The sequence below is a fragment of the Protobothrops mucrosquamatus genome, unplaced genomic scaffold, assembly GCF_001527695.2.
Source record: "Protobothrops mucrosquamatus isolate PMUCROS unplaced genomic scaffold, P.Mucros_1.0 scaffold3680, whole genome shotgun sequence".
NCBI lineage: Eukaryota > Metazoa > Chordata > Lepidosauria > Squamata > Viperidae > Protobothrops > Protobothrops mucrosquamatus.
The window spans coordinates 37,947-58,313 of NW_015389637.1; the positions used below are offsets into that span (position 1 = coordinate 37,947).

At 38.4% G+C, this 20,367-nt stretch overlaps 1 protein-coding gene across 1 annotated transcript in view; it reads left to right on the forward strand.

Annotated features, from left to right (window-relative positions):
- The first annotated feature begins 13,532 nt into the window (after positions 1-13,532).
- Positions 13,533-20,367, forward strand: part of RCSD1 (RCSD domain containing 1) — a 31,453-nt gene continuing 24,618 nt past the window's right edge. The window contains exon 1 of the mRNA XM_015827420.1: positions 13,533-13,731. Within this exon, the coding sequence (XP_015682906.1) occupies positions 13,681-13,731 (51 nt within the window). The 5' untranslated portion in view covers positions 13,533-13,680. The remainder of the gene's footprint in view (positions 13,732-20,367) is intronic.

Genomic DNA, 20,367 nt, shown 5'->3' on the forward strand with positions numbered 1-20,367 from the left:
CAGTCTGTTTTATTGTGAACAACTATAATTCCAAGGTCCTTTTCACAAATCTTACCCATATTTGTGCACTTTTTCATAATATCTTTGCATTTGTCCAATTTAAAAATTTAGAATTGCCATCAGAATCTGCTGTTTATCATACAGGATAAAATACACCAGATCATCTTTCTTTTGTTCTTGCAAGACAACTAGCCATTTTGAGAAAATAGGCGTTGCTACTTAAATTGAAGGAAAAATTATTGCCACTAGAATAATTACATTCCATTCCAGACTCCAATATGAAAAAGTGAAACAAAATCCCATCCAGTTTTTCATACTATATCTAACTCAGCCTTAAGCCAGACAGCTGGTATGGAATTCCTGCTCATCTTGGAGATTGGATTATTATTGTCAAATCTTTACATCGTAATTCTCATGCCAAAAGGCTTGTTAGCTAAACCACAGAAGCATGTACAGTATGTACTAAATAGAACATTCAGGACATCACATAAAAATCTGTTATTTTATGCTGAAAAATAATTCATGACTCTTTTTGCATCAAAAGGTCAATACGTACATATGGAGCGGTCTTTAAAACTATGTTCTCATAACCACAGAAAACAACAAGATTAATTTAATGTGACCACAACTCATCATAGCTTAATCTCAAAAGTGGAAAGCGTAACCTGCAATACAGAGGAAAAACTAGTTCTGAAAAAAACAAACTCGGTACGTTTAAATCATTTTTGGTAACCTGACGAGTCTAAGCTTCCTCGTAAGTTAGTTATAAGTGCAAATTTCCCTAAAAACTGACCGAAAATGCTGACGGTGGAATCTGCATTTTCTTCTTTTACGACCATGCCTGGCCACACATTAGAACAGGGGTAGTCAACCTTGGCTCTTTTATGACTCGTGGACTTCAACTCCCAGAATTCCTGAGCCAGCATGGAGTTGAAGTCCACGAGTCATAAAAGAGCCAAGGTTGCCTACCCCTGACCATGGTTCTAGAAAGGACACTAGAAGTCACAACTACTGAGTATGTCCTTCATCTGAACATGTTCTTCATTTGAAGACTTGCCCATTTCAAATCCAGTTGAAGGCAAATGTTAAGGAGAATTTGAACTGCACTGCAGCTGTTTGTGTCCAGAAGACAGACTGAACTCTTGGTGCAATGTTCCCGCTATGGTGAGATGTATCTAAATTACAGCCAATGTTTCTAAACCCGTACATGTGTAGTTTGAAATATTACGCAATTCTGCACAATTTTGTTCTTTTTGGTGATCCATGTCTCTTTTCTGGAATGATGCTTAAACAGCTAGCTTAAGCACCATACAGAATAGGTTTAAATTATTATAATTGTACTATAATACCTAATATTAGAGATGAACAAACAACTGCTCATCCTCTGCTGTAACAACCAATTAGCATCATACTGTAAGTCCACCCATGCTGATAATCATAGTAAATGGTTCTTCTTACACTTAATTTACAACAGCAGCAATTTACTACTATTACAGAAGAAATAGTTCATCCAGTTGCATGGCTGGCTCAGGAATTCTGGGAATTGAAGTCCACGAGTCATAAAAGAGCCAAGGTTGACTACCCCTGCATTAGAACCTCAAATCGCAGAGACCTTTTCCTAAACCAGCCGGGCACTGCCTTCAAAGGCAACGTACCCAGGACGAAGCTGTCGGCCACCGCTCACCTTCAAGTCATGCACTGAGATCTCCAGCTCCGTCAGGTACATATAAGGGACCCCACTACCTTTTCCCACCGGCCCATCGCTGACGGAAAACACATTGGCGAAGGGCTGGCCCCGCATCGGAGGATCCTGCGTGGAGATCGTGGCCAGCGCGCCCCAGTCACACGCATGGGCCACGAAGCGGGCGACCCGTGCCGTCTCCTGGTGCGGGGGAATTGCAGTCACTCCCGCCAGCAACCATACCAGCCGCCACATCTTACGTCCTTCACGGACGCTTTTGGAAAAGATCCCTTTTCGGGATAGGGGAAACTGGGCACTTAAAAAGCTAGGCAGTCCCGCCCTCCTTCACCGCATCCAATAATGTAGCTGCCTGCTCCTGAAAGTTCAAGTTGCTAAGATTTTCATCCAATGGCAGATCAGATCATCCCCCTTTTTTAACCAGTAAGACCTAACTAAGGGCGGAAAACATTGTGGGCATAGCTACATGTTGTGGGCGGGATTATACTGCTGTCCACCAATAATAATACGCCTTAAATTTCAGTAAACGAAACGTGTGGCTAGGTAAATAAGGAGGAAGCGATAAAGTATTTTTCCTGTTTGACTGGATATATATGTGTCTTCGTAGAGCTATATGGTTGTATGGTTTAGCATGCTGACAAGCACAAGTAATTATGTTTTAATGACACATTGTTGTATAACCTAGCCCAGGGGTAGGCAACCTCGGCTCTTTTATGACTCATGGACTTCAACTCCCAGAATTCCTGAGTCAGCTATGCTGGCTCAGGAATTCTGGGAGTTGAAGTCCATGAGTCATAAAAGAGCCGAGGTTGCCTACCCCTGACCTAGCCAATTGATGTTAGCCTGTGTGCTATAAGAACAGTTTGTGTAGTTTATGATTCAATGAACTGCTAATCAGCTAATCATAAGTATTAACGTAAATAAAACCATTCTAAAGCAAAATGCATAACCTGGTTTATCTGATTCACACAAAAACATGAGGGGAAAGTGGTATGTTTGGTTTGTGCCTACCTACTATAACTTTTAAATATAGTTCATTGGTACATTTGGGGAGTTCAGCCTAGCAAGAAAGATTAATTAGAATATTTTTGGCAACTTCCATAGTGGAAAAGTGAAACAAATGCCTTTTAAAACTAAGCATTTGTCTGAAGTGTTATAGTGAGTGCTATTTAGAGTATACCAGTGGATAATAAAATATACTGGAATTTACATCTGTGTAACGCCTATTTTGTGTTAGAACTGGTTAGTACTTTGATGGAGAACACCAGAGATTCCAAGGCTGATGGTGAAACTATCTTCAGGAGGTTTGTTCTAACATTGCCAAGAAACTACATGGATGCAATTCTCAAATCTTTAGGGTTTTTTTGTTTTTATTTTAAAAATAACCTTCCAAAGACTTAGTTGTAGCTTGGGGCATTGAATTTTGAGGTCAGAAAGCAAGCTGATTACACTGTAGTCTTAGTATCAATAAATCCTATTGATTTTGGAGTGGGTTCTATTCCTAGGAAAGTGATCAACTGTATGAATTTAATTTAAAGTGGTTGTGCTGAATAAATCCCCCCCCATTGTTCTTTTCTCTTTTTTTAGATAAGCATATGTGTAGCAGGAGGCAAGAAAACATCCTAAGATAGTTTGAGACTGTAGACTGAAGGGAAGCCCGCTGATCATGGAAAACTCTATCTTTCAAGAATAAGATGACAAGCAATGAAAGTTGAGCCAATTATCAGTTCTTTACAAGTAGGGCCATTCCACTTGCTTTTCCCGCCTCTCTGTTCCTGTTGTATTATCTCTATAGACGAGGGGTGTCAAACTCAATTTCATTGAGGACCGCATCAGCATTATGGTTGCCCTCGGGAAGGGGGTGAGTATGGCCAGGGTGGGTGCAGCCTACTGACTGGGTGTGACAGGTGGGCGTAGTCTACTGGATGAGTGTGGCCAGCTCGACGTCACTTGTGTCAGGGGCCCCTGTGGGCCTGGGCAGGACTGGGATAGATCTGAGGGTCTCCGGCGGAGGGGGGGTGGGACCAGGGCGAGCACCAGGGCATGGTCCACTGGAGGAGCCTCACCGTTCCTCTCAGACCATGTGGGGGGCCCCTGGACAGTGGTGCAGGCTGCCTGGAGCCCTGGACAGTGGAGGTCAGGCACCCAGCCCAGACCCTCGAATTCCTGCAGCACTGGGACCCCACAGCCCTGCCTAGCGCAGCCCCACTTCCGCAAGGGGGCACCCAGCTGCGCTTACCTCCTCCTCAAGACTGCTGCTGCTGTGCTCGCTCTCCTTGGCCAGGTTGCTCATGGTGGGTGCAGGAGGGCAAAGTGTGTGAGTCAGAGGGAGGCCCATTCCCTCTCCATGCAAGGAGACGCGGCTTTGTAACCAAAGCATCCTTAGCAATAGGATAGGAGACCCCTAGAATAAGCCAGGAGGAGGGGGCAAGTGAATGGCAAAAGGGCAGCAGGGCTGCCAGTGGCCAAGTGCTAAGGCAGAACTTCCCTTAGACCCTCCCTCCGTCTCATTCCAATCTCCTTCCTTCCTTCCTTCCTTCCTTCCTTTCCTTCCTTTCTCCATCCCTACCCTCCTTCCTTCCCTGCCTCCCTCCTTCTCATTCCCATCTCCTTCCTTCCTGTTTCCCTCCCTCCTTCCCTGCTTCCCTCTTTCTCATTACCATCTCTTTCCTTCTCTTCCTTCCTATTTCCCTCCTTCCCCACCTCCCTCTTTCTCATTCCCATCTCCTTCCTTCCTTCCTTTCTTCCTTCCTTCCTTCCTTCCTTCCTTCCTTCCTTCCTTCCTTCCTTCCTTCTTTCCTTCCTTTCTTCCTCACTCCATGCTGCCCGGCGGATAGGACCCGGCCTGTGGGACGAAAGGCAGGGAGATGGGAGTGCATGGTGGCACAAGCCGAGCATTGGCAGGTGCTGGCTCCCAGTCGTCCTATCCGCCATGTGGTAGGGCCGGAGAGGGAAACGCAGCACTCATGCCACATGCAGACCCGCAGCCTAGAACTGCCGGTGGCCGCCAACATGTGAGCCACCCCATCAAGGATGGCTGCACCTCGAGCCCTGGGCCATGAGGCTGACAGAACTCCATGGCCCGAGCGAGGAGACAAGACACCCATCAAAGTGGGATGAGGCGTGGTGAGATGTGGCCCAGCAAAGCAGAGGCGGATAAGAAGAGGAGAGGCCCGGCAAAGCGGGGCATAGCTGGGCGTGATAGGGCAAGGCGGGGTGAGGCAAATGAGCTGCTGCTGCTGCTGCTGCTGCTGCTGCGCACCACCAGCCCCCGAGCACTCACTGTTTCCTGTGCATGTGCTGGGGGTTCTCCCAGCTGGGTTGGGGTGGCCTGGGGCCTGTGTTTGTTAAATGACAACTAGAGTCAAACATCACCCTAAGCTATAAAAAGTGAGGGCAATGATTTCTTATCCTTCTTGTGGGCTGCTAAAGAAAAGACAAACTTTACAATGTCACTAGAGGGATAAAATAGGTACTTTTGGCCTTAAGACTCTTCAATTATTATATGATCCTTAAACTGCCAATGGAAAATTTGCTGGAAGGATGATAAGAAAGGAGAGCTGATGGAATGGAAGATAAAGTCGTTAACAGAACTGTAGGGAACCAGAGAAGAATATCAATGGGCTAGCTCTTCTAAAAGCATTTTGACTAAATTGTTTTTCTTGTTCCAAATAATATATACAAAAGTAGAGGAAGAATTTTTTCATGACCTAACTGCACTAACTTGGAAAATAGTTGGCAAAGAAAGAAAGCTAGAGTAAGATTGAAGGAAATAGAAGCTTTGACCTATTAGAGGGGATGCTATATTATTGATTAGAGGTTTGAATATGGTTAAGAATAGATTGTTAGAAATAGAAGTATTATTATAACTAGACAGTTAGGAATTTGTAATCAGAATATTATATCTTGGTATGAATAGGGAAATAAGAATATGTTAAGAACTTTGAATAAGGGATTCTTTGGGTTGCCCAAATATAATTTTTTTTGAACTTATTAATGATTGGATACTTTGAACATGAATGGGGAATTAAAATTGGGGGGGAAAAGCAAAAATAGGACATGGATTAAATATATGGAAATTGAATGCAAATGCAATTAAGATATGCTTTGGCTAGGAAATATATTTTAAACTGATATTATTGATATGATTAGAAAAATGTAATAAATGTTGATATGCAATTGTATGTTTTCTAACAATACTAAGAATTGTATTTGCCTAATGCAAAAAATTGTTATACCAGAAAAAGAGAGGATGTATTGGCAGGTGTAACATTGGACTTAGTTGGAAAAACGTATATGCATCACCGAATTATTACTGGACTCAGTCACCACATTGTTTATGGAGCACTTGTTTTTGAAAATAGAAAAATCAATAAAATATTTATATAAAAAAAGAAAATTTGCTGGAAGTACAATATGGGACATCCCAAATCTTCCACAGCATGCTTGGGAAGGCATGGGTGCATTCTGGTTTGCCTGTCCATGCCATAAGTCATAGTTATAAATTACAGTGGCTGTGTGAATACCACATGTTAAGCCCAAACCAGTCAAACTACGTTCTTGCTTTATAGTGTAATGTGTATTCTTTGTTTTCTGCTGTCCCAAAGGACAACAGTGAACTTAATGAACTTGAGTGACCTAACTGCAAAAATAATTCAACAGTAAAAATGATTTTCTGCAGATCTAAAGAATTCTAGAAAATGATCAGACAAGCAGTCATCACTAAGAGGCATGGATTTTCCTGCCTCATGCAGGGGTTTGTACTAAATGGCTTATGAAATTTTAACAGATTTTTGATTCTGTAAAATTGGTCATCATTTAAATCAATTAGTTTAAATTAATTAAATTAAATAATAGATCTAGTTTTAACATCTATTAATAGCTTCTCATTTTTAAAAAAAAATTGTGATCAGATTTTTACTTTTCTGGAGCGATGCTCCATTATTAGATATTATATTATTAGATTAGGTAGTAGGTATGTCAAAACCACTGTACATATTTTCATCAGCAATATTACCTAATAACTTTATCTTGCATAATCTCTTCCACTCCACTATCACAAGAGGGTGCTATTTCCATAGTTTGGATTTCGAAAAGGTAGCGTTGATACAGAATACTGTATGCTGAACAATTGTGGTGTACAGTACCTGACAAGTTTTACCTGGCTTCCCATTAGAAAAGTACTTGCAGGGGGGGGGGGGAACAGGAGAGGAAAGAGTTAGTTACTTTCCATGAGAGGAACAAAGTCAGTGACCAGAAGAAGAAAAAATGAACTGAAAAGTTAAATAAATACAGAATTTCAAAGACCTTCTATTCTCTGTCACTGTTGAACAATTATCTGTGGTTAAGGACCACATTTTCCCTGTTACTGAAGAATAGACATACATATCCATTACTCAGAGATTGTATAAATGATCGTGGAATTGCCCCCATCCCTACCCTTCCCACTCAGACAATGTGAATCTAATAGGAAGATTTTTGAAAGAAAAGTTTTGAGTGTTTCGGGGTTACTGTTAAAACTTTATTATGACCAAAAATAGCAGAGCAAAAGAAAACATAACCTTTAAAACCAGTAAGGAATATGGTATTGCTGCTTTCAAATATTTAAGCAATCCGCATTAAAGGATTCATATCTACCAAACAGAACATTTGTTTTTATGTTCATGTGTGAGCATGATAAGACATCCTTTCCTGATAATCCCTGCAAAGGGCAGAACAGTGGTCCATGATGTCAGTGTCTCACTGATACTGTTTCACCTTCTTCACCTGGGTATTTCCTTTTCAGTATAGTGGAGAGTAAATATCTACATACACCTAACATTTATTACATTTTCTTTCTTTTTCACTTCAATTTACGTATTTTATATTGGGTTTCCTCTATTATCTTTCCTACTTTTCAAGCAGTTCTAAGCTTTCTTGAGCAACATTTAAAGCCAAATGAAGCTTTGAAATAAAATAAACTACAACACATCTATTTTCCTTAGAGAAATAGAAATGTACATTTGCCCTTCTATAGGTGATATAGATTTCATGGCCATTGCACAATATATGCTGTTACATTGCCTACCAAAGTTACTCTGCTGTGGCTAATCCTGTGTCCTGAAGGATGCCAACCCTATCTGACTAATCTCTTTCTGCTGTCCAGATATCAGTCCTTTAATGGAAAACCAAGCTTCTCTCTGGATAATCTGTTTCCTTTTTGAGTTGAGGCAGTCCAGCCCTGGAGTGTGACAGCAATATTCCATCATAGACAACATCTGTCTTCTTTCAGATACTATTGTTCTTGTCCTGGTCTTAATATTCCATTATGCAATATAGCTGTAGATTGTATCTGTGCCATATCCATTGGATGAATTATTTGATGTTTGGTGTTTCCATCTTTCCACTTGCCCATCTTTTACTTGAGTTTTTCTTATCTGCTCTACAGAAAAGTGCAACTTGTCTGTTTCTCCCACAATCAGTGTTTTAGATTTTTTCCCCTAGGAAATGCTATAGCAGAGACTTATACATTCTTTAAGTGTCAATTCATTAATGTCTATGCCTGTCTGATCACTATTCTATTTATGGTCAGTTGGACAAGTTCTGTGCATATGATAGAGGTTAAATAACCTTTTCAAATAGCTTTTTGCAATTATTTGGCAGATAAAATTGAACTCTAATACACTCTTGTCTGAAAGCTTAATATTTAAGCTTTATTTAATATTTAGGAGTTTGTATCACCATTGTAATCATCTATAGCAAACATTTCATCTTCTTTCATAATTAGTTGAACAAACATTATTCAACTGAAAAATTAGATATGTTCCCACATATGCAGTGAGTACAGCCAAACATGTTGCTGGCTATAAATTCTGAAAATTGCAGTCTCAACAGAGCCAAAAGAAGCAGTGAGATTGAAGAAGAGACTACAGTACTGAGGAAAGAAAAATCTTCATCATGGTCCAGTCCAAGCTGGGAATAAGCAAATGGAGATTGCTTTAGAAAGAAGGTTAGAGTTTATTGAAGAGCAAAGCCAGACAGAAGCGTGGCTCTCTGAAAGCTGACTACATATAGTAGGGAGTGGTGGGTTTTATACCTTCTTGAGCTTTTGTTTGGAGTTGTTCCTGTAACATGAACTTTGACCTGAGTTTGAGTGTGCCTTTCTGGTATTCTGATGGTAGTGGGTTAATCCTATTATGTTCCAAAGGTCATATCCTGCTTCCCCGGGGTGTGGCTGATGACTATGTCCTATGTTGGATTTTTTGGTGTGAGAGATTGTTGACTCTAGGGATCTTTGTCTTTCTAATCCCATCAGCTCTAAACTTCCAGGTGCCAGTCTTTCTGAAAGGATTATGATATCTGCATTTCTACAGAGCTGGTTTCTGCGTGGGGGAGGGAGGCTTGAGACTATTAAGAAAAACTGGGCATGCTTTTCTGCCTTTTTAAGATCCTCTGAGGAAATATAATATTCTGCCCTTTTAATATTTCCTTCTTTTGGGGGGGGGTGAATTCCCACAGTATGTATTCAGAGTTCCTCTTTAACAGGAGGAAGTAATACGCTTTTTAGGACACTAAATTGGGTGAGAACAGACTTTATACAAACAATGTATTTTTTTGGAGGACAGCTTTCTGTTATAAGTAATCTGGTTCCTTCAAAATTACCTTTAGGAATCTGTCAATGCTCTCTATAGTGTAGATTTATTATGTTCAAATGTATTTAAAAGCAGTTGCTCAAAAGCAGCAAAATTTTCAAAAGCATCTCTACTAGCCTTATTTTCTTCAGATAAATTCCCAGAGAGCAAGTAAGTTTTTTAAGATGCCCTTATCCAATCTGTGGGTCAAAAAGCAAATGTCTCATGCCACGAACAGCCTATATTCATTTCCTGCTGGGATTATCTGAGAAGGGTTAGAAACTTACAACACTCAGATCAAAACAGGATGTCAGCTTCTGAGTTCATTAAACTGAAAAATGCAAAACTTTTTTCTGTTGCTGCATCTATAAAAGTGAGGTTCCTCTTAGTTAAGCTTGAACCTGGTGACTTCATGGCAATGGCGACTTTTCTTGGCAACAATTCAGAACCGTAGGAGATAGCAGATCTCAAGATAGCAGCTGGTATACCCTTGCTCAAAACCTTATCCAATGTAGTATGACTTTTTGATCTTCAAATATACTATTTCAGAAACATGCCAGTTGAGCTCATGGTACATTTTTATACTTTTACCCCAAATAAACATGATCATGTAAAGTTAAACAGCAATGTGTTTGTGAGTGTTTGCAGGTTTCTTTTGTAACAAATTTAGAATGATTTGACTTATTGTGTAAAAACATAATGGAAGAATATGAAAGTACATTAAGGAATTTAGGAAAAAAACCTCTTCAGTCTTAATCATCATTGTGATTTCCTGAAAGGTTTATGCAAGGAAAAAGAAATTCCATATTCTCTTTTTCACACTGGTTTAAATATAGAACAAATCACATTTTCACATAAACTATGCAGTTTCTGAATTTCAGAGTCTATTCCTGTATCTCCAATATAATGACTGGGCCACTATACACCCATGTCCCTTTGATATTTCCTTTGATAACCTGTCTAACTTAACTTTAAGGCCACATCTACTGATAACTGTAAACCAGTTTGAAGCCATCTCTGGAACTACTGGATCTCATAATATTGGTTTGCTTGGAGTTAGCTTTGTTTCTTGTTCCACATTGATGTACTTGAAAAAGGAGCAAAACTAGATTTCTTTTCCTTAATGCTTCAGCTTAATGGCCACTTGATGGTCTCATTCCCCTTTGCCCTATTCCTGGTTCAAGCAGACACTCCATCCCCCCCCCAAAAAAAGTTCAGCGTTTTCTTCCTAAAATCAAAATTCATTTCCCTCTCTCCCATCTATTTGCAAACATGGTTAACAGTATGGGAGAAAAACCCAGCTGCAAACTTGCTGATATGCTGATTATTTTTTTCATTGCTTAAATACAATAAATCTAATGAAGAGAAGGACAAGGAGTGACATGATAGCAGTCACCAATATCTCCCAATATCTAAGGGGTTGCCATAAAGAAAAGGGAGTCAACCTATTCTCTAAAGCATCTGAAGGCAGGACGAGAAGCAATGGATGGAAACTAATCAAAAAGAAATCCAACCTAGAGCAAGGAGAAATTTCCTGGCAGTGAGAACAATCAGTGGAACTGCATGCCTCCAGAAGTTTTGAGTGCTCCATCAATGGAGGTTTTTAAGAGTTTGGACAGCCATTTGTCGGACATGATATAGAGCAGGGGTCTTCAAACTTGGCCCTTTTATGCCTTGTGCCCACGCTGGCTGAGGAATTCTGGGAGTTGAAGTCCACAAGTTATAAAAGGGCCAAGGTTGAAGACCCCTGATATAGTCTCCTGCTTTAGCAAAGGTTTAGAAGACCTTTAAGGTCCCTTCCAGCTCTGTTATTCTGTTAGATTACATAACTAATAGACTTCAGAAGGCTTGAAGACTAATATAACTGAGATATCAACTTCAAAAGGGCTGGCATGCAGGAGCCCAATAAAATAAAATTAAGAATTGTGCTCCTCTAAGTAAATAGGCTAAAGTTGATACAGTAATCAAAAATCAGACCATGAGGGCAGACAAGATTGCTCAACTGAAGTGGCTTTATTTCACAGCTGTTCCATTTCTGCTTCTTTGTGTTTGTGTGCTGAGGTTTAGTAAAAGAGTCTATGGGAAGAAATAGTATCTACCTACATAATGCTTTCATATTCACCATTTTCCTGATACCATATAAAGTATTTTGGGAAAAAAGAACACCCCTTTTCTTTCCTTGCAAGTATCATTATCTGTGGAGCATAGATATCTGCGGTAAGACTAGGCTCAACCTGACAGAAAAGATCCTGCTCTATTTTTCTAGCATTGCTTATGTTCTTTTGTAATAAAAAGAAACACTGAGATGTTTCATTTGGAAGCAACTGCAGAAGGAGATATTTATCATTTCCTCCTGTGAGAGGCTTAATCCTCAACGGAGAATTGTTTTTTGATTTCCTATCTATATTGATAGTACTTATTTATTTAGTGACCTTCTCTTCTCATCCTGGAATCCTCCTTTGCCCTTTTTTAGTCTGCTGGAGAATCTTAGGATTTAAAACTTTTCCCTCAGAGGCTGTTTGGATTTAAACAAAATAAAACCTCAGAGGAACTGCACATACAACTGCATCAGTGAAAATTCTCCTGTACCGTTGAAATCAGAGACATATTTGTCAGAAAGTCAGCTGCAGGAATGACTAAAAGCACACACACACACACCTCAACTACTTCTGTTTGCATGCCATTAAATGTTACGAGAACTACGGAAATATCTACTTCCTGCTTAGCACCCATAGCCATTATTTTTATTTTTATATGTTAAATCAGGGGTAGTCAACCTTGGCTCTTTTATGACTCGTGGACTTCAACTCCCAGAATTCCTGAGCCAGCATGGCTGGCTGAGGAATTCTGGGAGTTGAAGTCCACGAGTCATAAAGGAGCCAAGGTTGACTACCCCTGTGTTAAATGATGCATACATGAAAACAAAACATAGTATTTTAAAAGTGTGAGACTTAATGTGAATATATTAAAATATAGAATAGCCAATACCCCCATTTGAGATTCCTTTAAGTTTGAGGCAAGGTTAAATAACCCTCTTGCCACTCCGTCTTCTGATTGGCCCTAATGCCACCCGTCCATCATTGAGACAATAAATCACAAGTAATTTATTGACCTAAAAAAACGGAGTGTTGCTTTAAATGCAGAAATGACTTTAATTAGCCTATTTTCTTTGTGGGAAAGGTAGCTATTTCCTAAGATGCGATTAAAGTGCCACCACTAAACAGAATTGTAATGATTCAGACTCAACAGTTCAGCAAATACTTTTTAAACAATACTGCCTTTTTCTTTTTCAATCAGACAAGCAAGGAAGAAAACATAGAGGTTACATTATTTATTAAACCAGTGGAAAACTTTGTTAGGGCTGGACAGGCAAGAGAAAAAGTTCTGGCTTTCCTCTGATTCCATTCTGGAAGCTGATTTGCTGGCGTGGACATTTGGCAGAGGTGCAGAGGGTATTAAACATAACTTGGCATGTCTCCCTCTGTCTCTTTAAAGTTAGTCTTTCCCAATCTGGCACCCTCCTGATATGTGTGATTACAATTCACATAGCATGACCTTTTGCAGTGCTGGTGAGGAATTATGAGAGCTATAAATCAACAAAACTGGAAGACACCAAACTGAGAAAGGCTACTCACTTGTGACCTAAAAGGAGTTTATAGAACACCAATTTACAGGATTTGCAAATATAAACATCTGCAACCAAAGGCAATTAATATTGCCATGCCAAAATGTAGAGGTTTCTCTACCCCACCTCACCCATCTTTAAAATATTTGTATACTATCTGAGACAATTAAAAGGTGGCTTGCTAAAAGCCTTATGCCTCACCTATTGGATTATGGTTCTGGAATGTGGCCTTAACGTTGCTTTGATACTTTAAACTGGTAAATAGCCTCCTCTTTTGCTTGTTGGATTAAAGAAGAGAGACCCAGAAAACTACGGAAAAATACTAGATCAAAAGCTTTTACCGGAAAAAAGATGTAGTAAGAAGAGGAAGTGGAAAATTGAGAAATAACGAGAAAGGCAAAAAACAGGGTGCATAACCGATTCTGCCTTGCTCTCTCTTCTCTCCCCTCACTCCTGGAAAGGCAGTATCCGTTTAGTTTTGCATCTAAATTTAAACCTTGATTGCTTTGTCTCCCTAAACACCCGGTCTCCCCACCCTCCCTTCCTCTCCTCCCCCAAGCAACCTTCCTCCCCCCCCCCAAGTCTTTACAGCAGGCCACATAGGACTCTTGACAGTTTCTAAGCTGAGCTGGAACTTGGATTTTTACTCTCCCAAGCGTGTGTTCTTATTCTTTGCTCTTTTTTTCCCCTGCCTGGTCAGAAGCTTTGAACAAACAGAGGAAATAAGTGGGAAATAAAAGAACGGGATGGGGGAAGAAATACTTCCCAAGACCATCCCACACCTGCACAACAGAGAGGTAAACATATTTTACTTTTTACTTTCTCTCTTATTTAGCTCTGTGATGTTTTGGAACTTTGAAGTAAACATAGTTGAACCTTAAACAGCCCAAATATCAAGGTTGTACCTCAACTGCTTACTCATTAATGGGTAATGATGTTAATGTGAGGAATGAAATACCATTTTTGTCCTTTTCAGAGAATTTGGCATTTGAACCAGGTTAGTTTTACTTGACTCAAGGCATCTGTGAGTCTTCATAAGAAAGTTCATATTCAAGGCCGATGTTAAATAACTGAAATTTAGTTTATCTGTTTATTTTTTACTTGAAATTAATTATAATACATTGGGGAGAGAATTTGGAAATTCAGTTTTAAGAGTTAACCTATTCACAAAAGCTATTGCTCAGGTTGAAGTTTCCTTCTCTGATTCAAATGTTCTCTTTGTGTATTCTTAGTCCTCATATCATTGTTCTCAATTTCTTATCTTCTGTTCTTGGTTCATACATGCAGTACTTAGCAAAGCGTCTTGTACTTCATATTACCTCACAAATGCACAAACCCAACATGTCATAAAAGCAGTGGTAATTAACTTTTTTCTTATTTGAATTGTGTGAATAAATAGATTCCAGAAAAAAGTTGCAATTCTGTACTTGTTATTTTAAAAACACATTCTTACTTGCAACAACTTCAGTAATTGCAATGTAGAAAAAGTTTAATGCATTGCAATGCTGTCCATAGGACTTAATGAGTGGAACTTTCTATGGATAGTATCTCTTTCTTTAAATTACTGATTTGCAAGTATCATATCAATACATCATTAAATGGATAGTTTGGCATTAAATAATTTGAGAATTGATAATCTACTGAGCAGGACATAAAAATATGCCCATGAAAATATGAGAAAAATACACATAATAGGAATGCTAGCAAATGCAATATCATGTTCTTGTTTTCATATTTCAAGGCAGGAGGAAGAACATATTAGATCTTTATAGGTCCACATATGTCCAAACATGCATGAGTGCACACACACACACACACACACACACACACACACACAGTGGCATGCTGACAAATGACTGGGTACATTATTTGTAAAGCGGTTAACAGCTAGGCTGATTATTTGCTATTATCAAATCTGTTCTTTAGATCTGTTACATATTTGAAAGCACTGATCTACTTTTTAGCTAGCATTCTCATGATTTCAAAAAAGTAGTAAAATGAAAATACATATGATTATCTCATTTCCTATTATACAGTTAATTTGTAAAAAACTAAAAGAAGCTAACGTGCACCTTGATTTATTTAGTGAGAAAGACTGTAATGTTTACAAATCGGATTTCAGGACTGAGATTACTAAAATTAGGTATTATTCAAGGAGAAAATAGTTGCCAATCAAATTGCACACTGAACCCGTGGATTTTGGTTTCTATTTGACCTTTTCCAATCCTTTGCTGGGTTTACACATAATAATAAGTCATAATTTATTCGTTTGCTTTTTGCTTAGTAAAACTGTCATTCTGGCTTAGTATTGTATACAAACCAACTTACGATGGTCTGTTCAATAAAACATGATTTAAAAAATTCTGCTTTCAGATTATGTGTGAAATCAGCCCTTATTTGCCCTTATCAGCCCTTATTTGCTAAGATAACAGTGTTATTTGTGTTATTCATTCATATATGGGAGCATAAATCATCTCTAGATTAGTGCTTTTTCTAAGTATTCATGAATAGAAAAAAATGAACTTTGCTCAGTGCTAAGCCTAAATATTTCTGAATGTCCACTTTCAAGTTCTGATGTTTTCATAAATTTGAAGGCAGTAGCACATTGGATCAGAAGATTTATCAATTTAATCTTTAAAAAGATTAATGTTCTGTTTAGAGAATCACATGCAGAAACCAGCTAGTATAGCTTATAAATATCTGTGGGGTTTGTCAGAATGTTGCTTGCCTTTTTACTCTCTGTGGTAAAATCATCTTAAAAAAAAAGAAATGTAAAGAACTCAAGAGAGGTAAAAATTAATCAAGAAGAATTAATCCATAATCTATATTTAAGCTTTAGGTTAGAAAATACCAATATTATTTAGTGTAATAGTCACAAGTGTCCATACAAAGTAACAAGAAGGGGGCAATATGCCATCACAATGTAAGCTCTGCCCCTTTTGTATGTGCATGAGGAAGAATGCCTCTGGAGTGACATTTTTCATACTTCACAATGTTGGTTCCTCCAGAGAACATGGGATGATAACAGCTAAGCAGCTAAGCATGTTAGACTCTGAACTTGTATGGTAAACCACCATGGTTAGAGTCAAGATAGAATTTAGGAACTCCTTTCTCCAGGAACCATTCCTCATTTTTAAGATTGCTATGCCAAGCTTTTAGAATTAGAAGCCCATCATAGATCTTTGTGGTGACTGTGACTATGAAGTAGCGGAAGTTTGCATCAAGTGACAGACATAAACTACTTCTAATAAACTGATGGGAAGATCCTGGCCTATATAATTACACAGTGTAACAATAAAAAAAACCTTCTTTACAGATTAGTCTTAAGCACTGAAAACAGACACTTTCTCTTCTCCTTATGCCAGCCATTTAATATATGCTTTCATATAGTTGGACATGATTGGAGATAGTTAGATTCTTCAGATATTTATGATTCCAAAACTAATATTAAAGTAAAAGGTATGAAAGAAATCTGTAAATGAACTTCAAATATTTCCCATGAATCGCCAACAATGGAAAAAACATTGTTGATGCTATCTTGTGTTATACAGATAATTGTAACAACAGAATTTTCAAAACAGACTATATTGATTAATCATTTTTAGACCACTGATGGGAAGATCTATATACTACCCCTATCCAAAATCAGTGACAGCTACAAGTAATAAATTTAAAATTATAGTATATGAAGATAAAGAAGACAAGTAATTGTAGAACAGTGAAAGTAGTAATTAGCAGAAGTGTGTCACTATAGATTATGCAAATAGATATTGCCATTTGAGCATAGTACAGAAATGCCATCTATTATTTCTGAAATAAAAGGGAGAAAAGCAAATGGTAGACTATAGCTTCCTAAGGAAGATAACTATGCTCTGAGGTTTGCTTTTGGAAACTATAGTAGGTTTCCTTTTGGAAACTATAGAAAGAAAAATAAATAAAACATTAGGGTGGAATACTTCTCATTAGACCAGCCAACTGTGTGGTATTCTTTTTTTATTTTTTATTTATTTATTAATCAAATTTATATGGCTACAAATCTCACAGAAAATGACTCTGAGCGGTGTACAGCAATCTAGTAAAACAGTTGAAATATAAAAATGTCATATTATTATTTAAAAGCTTTAAAAACTATAAAACAAAACTAAAACAGAAGGAAATGAATAGGCAGAGGAATATTAACAATATGGGAATCACCTCACTTGTTTACTCGTCCCTGGGGTCCCAAAGCCTGCTGAAATATCCAGATTTTGAGGGATTTTGAATACTCAGAAACGATGAGGCTGATCTCATCTCTGCGGAGGAGAAGGTTCCACAATGCAGAGACCATGACAGAAATGCCCGCCACTTATAGCCCATCAAATGAAGCTCCCTAGAAGAGACAACCCCTAACATGTCCAGTCTATTGGATCCAGTAAGATGGGCAGATGAAATCGGAAAAGGCAGTCCCTCAACTAACCCAGTCCTTTGCGTTTGGCTATTTAGTAATTTTTCCTTCATTTTGTAGAACTATCTCTGAATTTTAATCATGCTGTACTAAAGATAACATGGTGGGTATCTCAAGGAATGGAGGATACACATTCCAAACAAGATGAAGCTTAATGTTTACAACAGCTGTTGCCTGCAGTGGAAAGAAGGAAGTTAGTAATATTGTTTGTCTGGTGGAATAGAAATTGATATAGTTCCAAGGTCTAGATATTTCTAATTTCGGTCATTACTAGAGTTGTGTGAACCATTTGGAGACGTACATCACAAACCTACTAAAGTAGCTTTCAGAGAACCCAGGGAGGCACATATCCTCTTAAAAAGCCATTATTTTAAAAGTTTCCCCATATTGTCTGAAATTGCATATGCCTACATAGAAGACACTTCTGTTATGATTGTCACCAAAGCAAAACTGGCAATGAAATCCCCTTATCCTAATTACAAGGGAAAGGAAAAGAAGTTATGTGCCTTTGGAAGAGAAAAAGCAAACCTGACAAAATGCATGTCAATTTCATCCCAGTGGTCTGGGCCACTGTATAGGAATTGAAAGGCATTTTCCTCTGAAATTAAAATATTCAATGAGTTGTCATTAGCCACTTTGACCCTTTAAAGATAGAATTTCATTTTACATGTGAAATTCTGAGTCAATGTGGAATAATTACCCTATTATTACAGTGACACATTATGTTTGGAGTTACATAGTACATTAAACCAGGGTTTATTTAACTACTATTTATTAAATACTGTTAGCCATGTTCACTTGATATCCTAAATGATAAATCATAGTTAACAGACTGGAATCCTCTGACAAATTGTGAAACACTAAGCAAATCAAATGGTAAGTGAACACTGTCTATCAGTCAAGATAGCTAGCTTCTCATTTGACAAAAGCTGATTGTATGACTGTAGGATACGATCTATCAATTGATCCTACTTTGATCCTACTTTTTACACACACACACACACACACACACACTACTACTACTACTACTACTACTACTACTACTGCATATGCTGATATAAATATTACAGATATAGATTTATAACTCGTGGATCAAGCAGATAAAATATGTTGAGGAAATCACCCATAAACCATTTGACCTTCCTGAGAATACCCCAAAGTATTGTTCATCTAATATTTCTCAGTTACCTTTGTTCATCCTTAGCATTGTTACTCAGATCTGAATGGAACTTTTACTCAGGAAAGTATCCGTAAGATTGCAACTTTTATAAACTCTTTCAAAAGGAGATATAGATCTATCAACAGAATGAGATTATTTCCTCCCCCCCCCCCTTTCCCATACTATTTGGTCTGTGGGTGTGTGATTGTATGATTGTGCCAGATCCCAGATTCCTTCTGTTCCAGTTTATTTGAAGCAGGGGGAAGGCAGGATCTGGTGTGATTCCATGTGCCTGGCATTGGTGCAGTTGGGATGCAGGAAAGGAGTTCAGATTCATTCCTTTTGGAAGAGTCTCTATCTATTGTTTAATATAGTTCAGGTAGCTTTATACTTTAGAAGCTTGTTTTATAGTATTTCCATCATTAGCATTTATTTCCAGACATTGTATAGTTTCAAGTATAGAGGAACTATGAGAAAAACATATTGCTTAGATCTAGAACAGTGATGGCGAATCTTTTAAAGACCCAGTGCCCAAACTGCAACCCAAAACCCACTTATTTATCACCGGGTGCCAGGTGGGCGTGACCGCAGTGGTCATGGCAGACTGGGTGGCGGAGACCAGTCCCTCGCCATCTCCGGGGCACGACACGTGTGCCCACAGAGAGGGCTCTGACTGCCTCCTCTGGCACACGTGCCATAGGTTCGCCACCACTGATCTAGAATATTATTAACATAAAGGCACATTACTGTGTATGCTGCTGGTTACTAAGAAACATACAGTAGAACAGATTTCCATTCTCATTCAGGAAATGCTATAGATATAGATATCTGAGAAAATTAAGTGCTGTGTATGATTTGTTACCTTGCTTCCTGCCAGGATTAAACCTGCACATCTTTTGTCATCATTTAAAAAAACAAAAATAAAATCCTATACGCTCCAAACAGGATTCACTATGAAGCAAATGCTACGTGGAGGATACAGATTTTCAGTTTCGGTTTTTAAAAGATAACAAAAGATGTGCAATTTTACATTTTGGTTACTATTTGAAACTTTTATAGGAACTGCTGCAGAAGCCATGTATCTTAAATTGCACAGTAACCCATGATGACAATGTGAATAGCAAGACTCAGTACTGCTTGAGACTGTATCAATGTTGCTTTATTGTATTGCCATAGAAGCATTATTTTTATCAAGATGATTAACCAGTTACTAAGACCATAACATGACTTTTATCAATTATTAAGATGGTTGACATGTCTTTTTAATCACTGATGGTAGGTTCACCCAGGAAAAAGAAAGAAAACAGCTTCTAACTGCTCTGACATTCTTTAAGTTGTACTTCTTAAAAAGCGTGCATTGTCCGTGAGCAAGATGTCTTATGGATGGTGATGTTTTAATCTGTTTACAAAGCCACAGTATATATTCTATGACAGCTAAGGAATTCTATAGAACCTAAAAAAATACATAGCTTCAACCTAGATCAATCATTTTATTAGCAGATACTTGAATTCACATGTTTTAAATAAAAGGCTTGCCTGGAGTTCATAGAATATAAATTCATAGAGGGTTATGAATCTTCTGGGCAACATCTTGCTACAGTGAAACAAGACCATTCTTGAAATTTCTTACTGGGAAAAATAAATGCATTAGGAAAAACTCTGTTTCCTTTTTAAAAGTTCAGTGTTGCTAATAGACGGAGGGGAGGAATTTACTATATCCTGATATTCATCATAGTTTTGCTCTGGCCTTGGCCATCTGGATCCAGAAACAAGGCAACATGAAATCAGGCCATTTTAGCAATGGGGCTGTGTCTAATCAGTTTTTAAGTG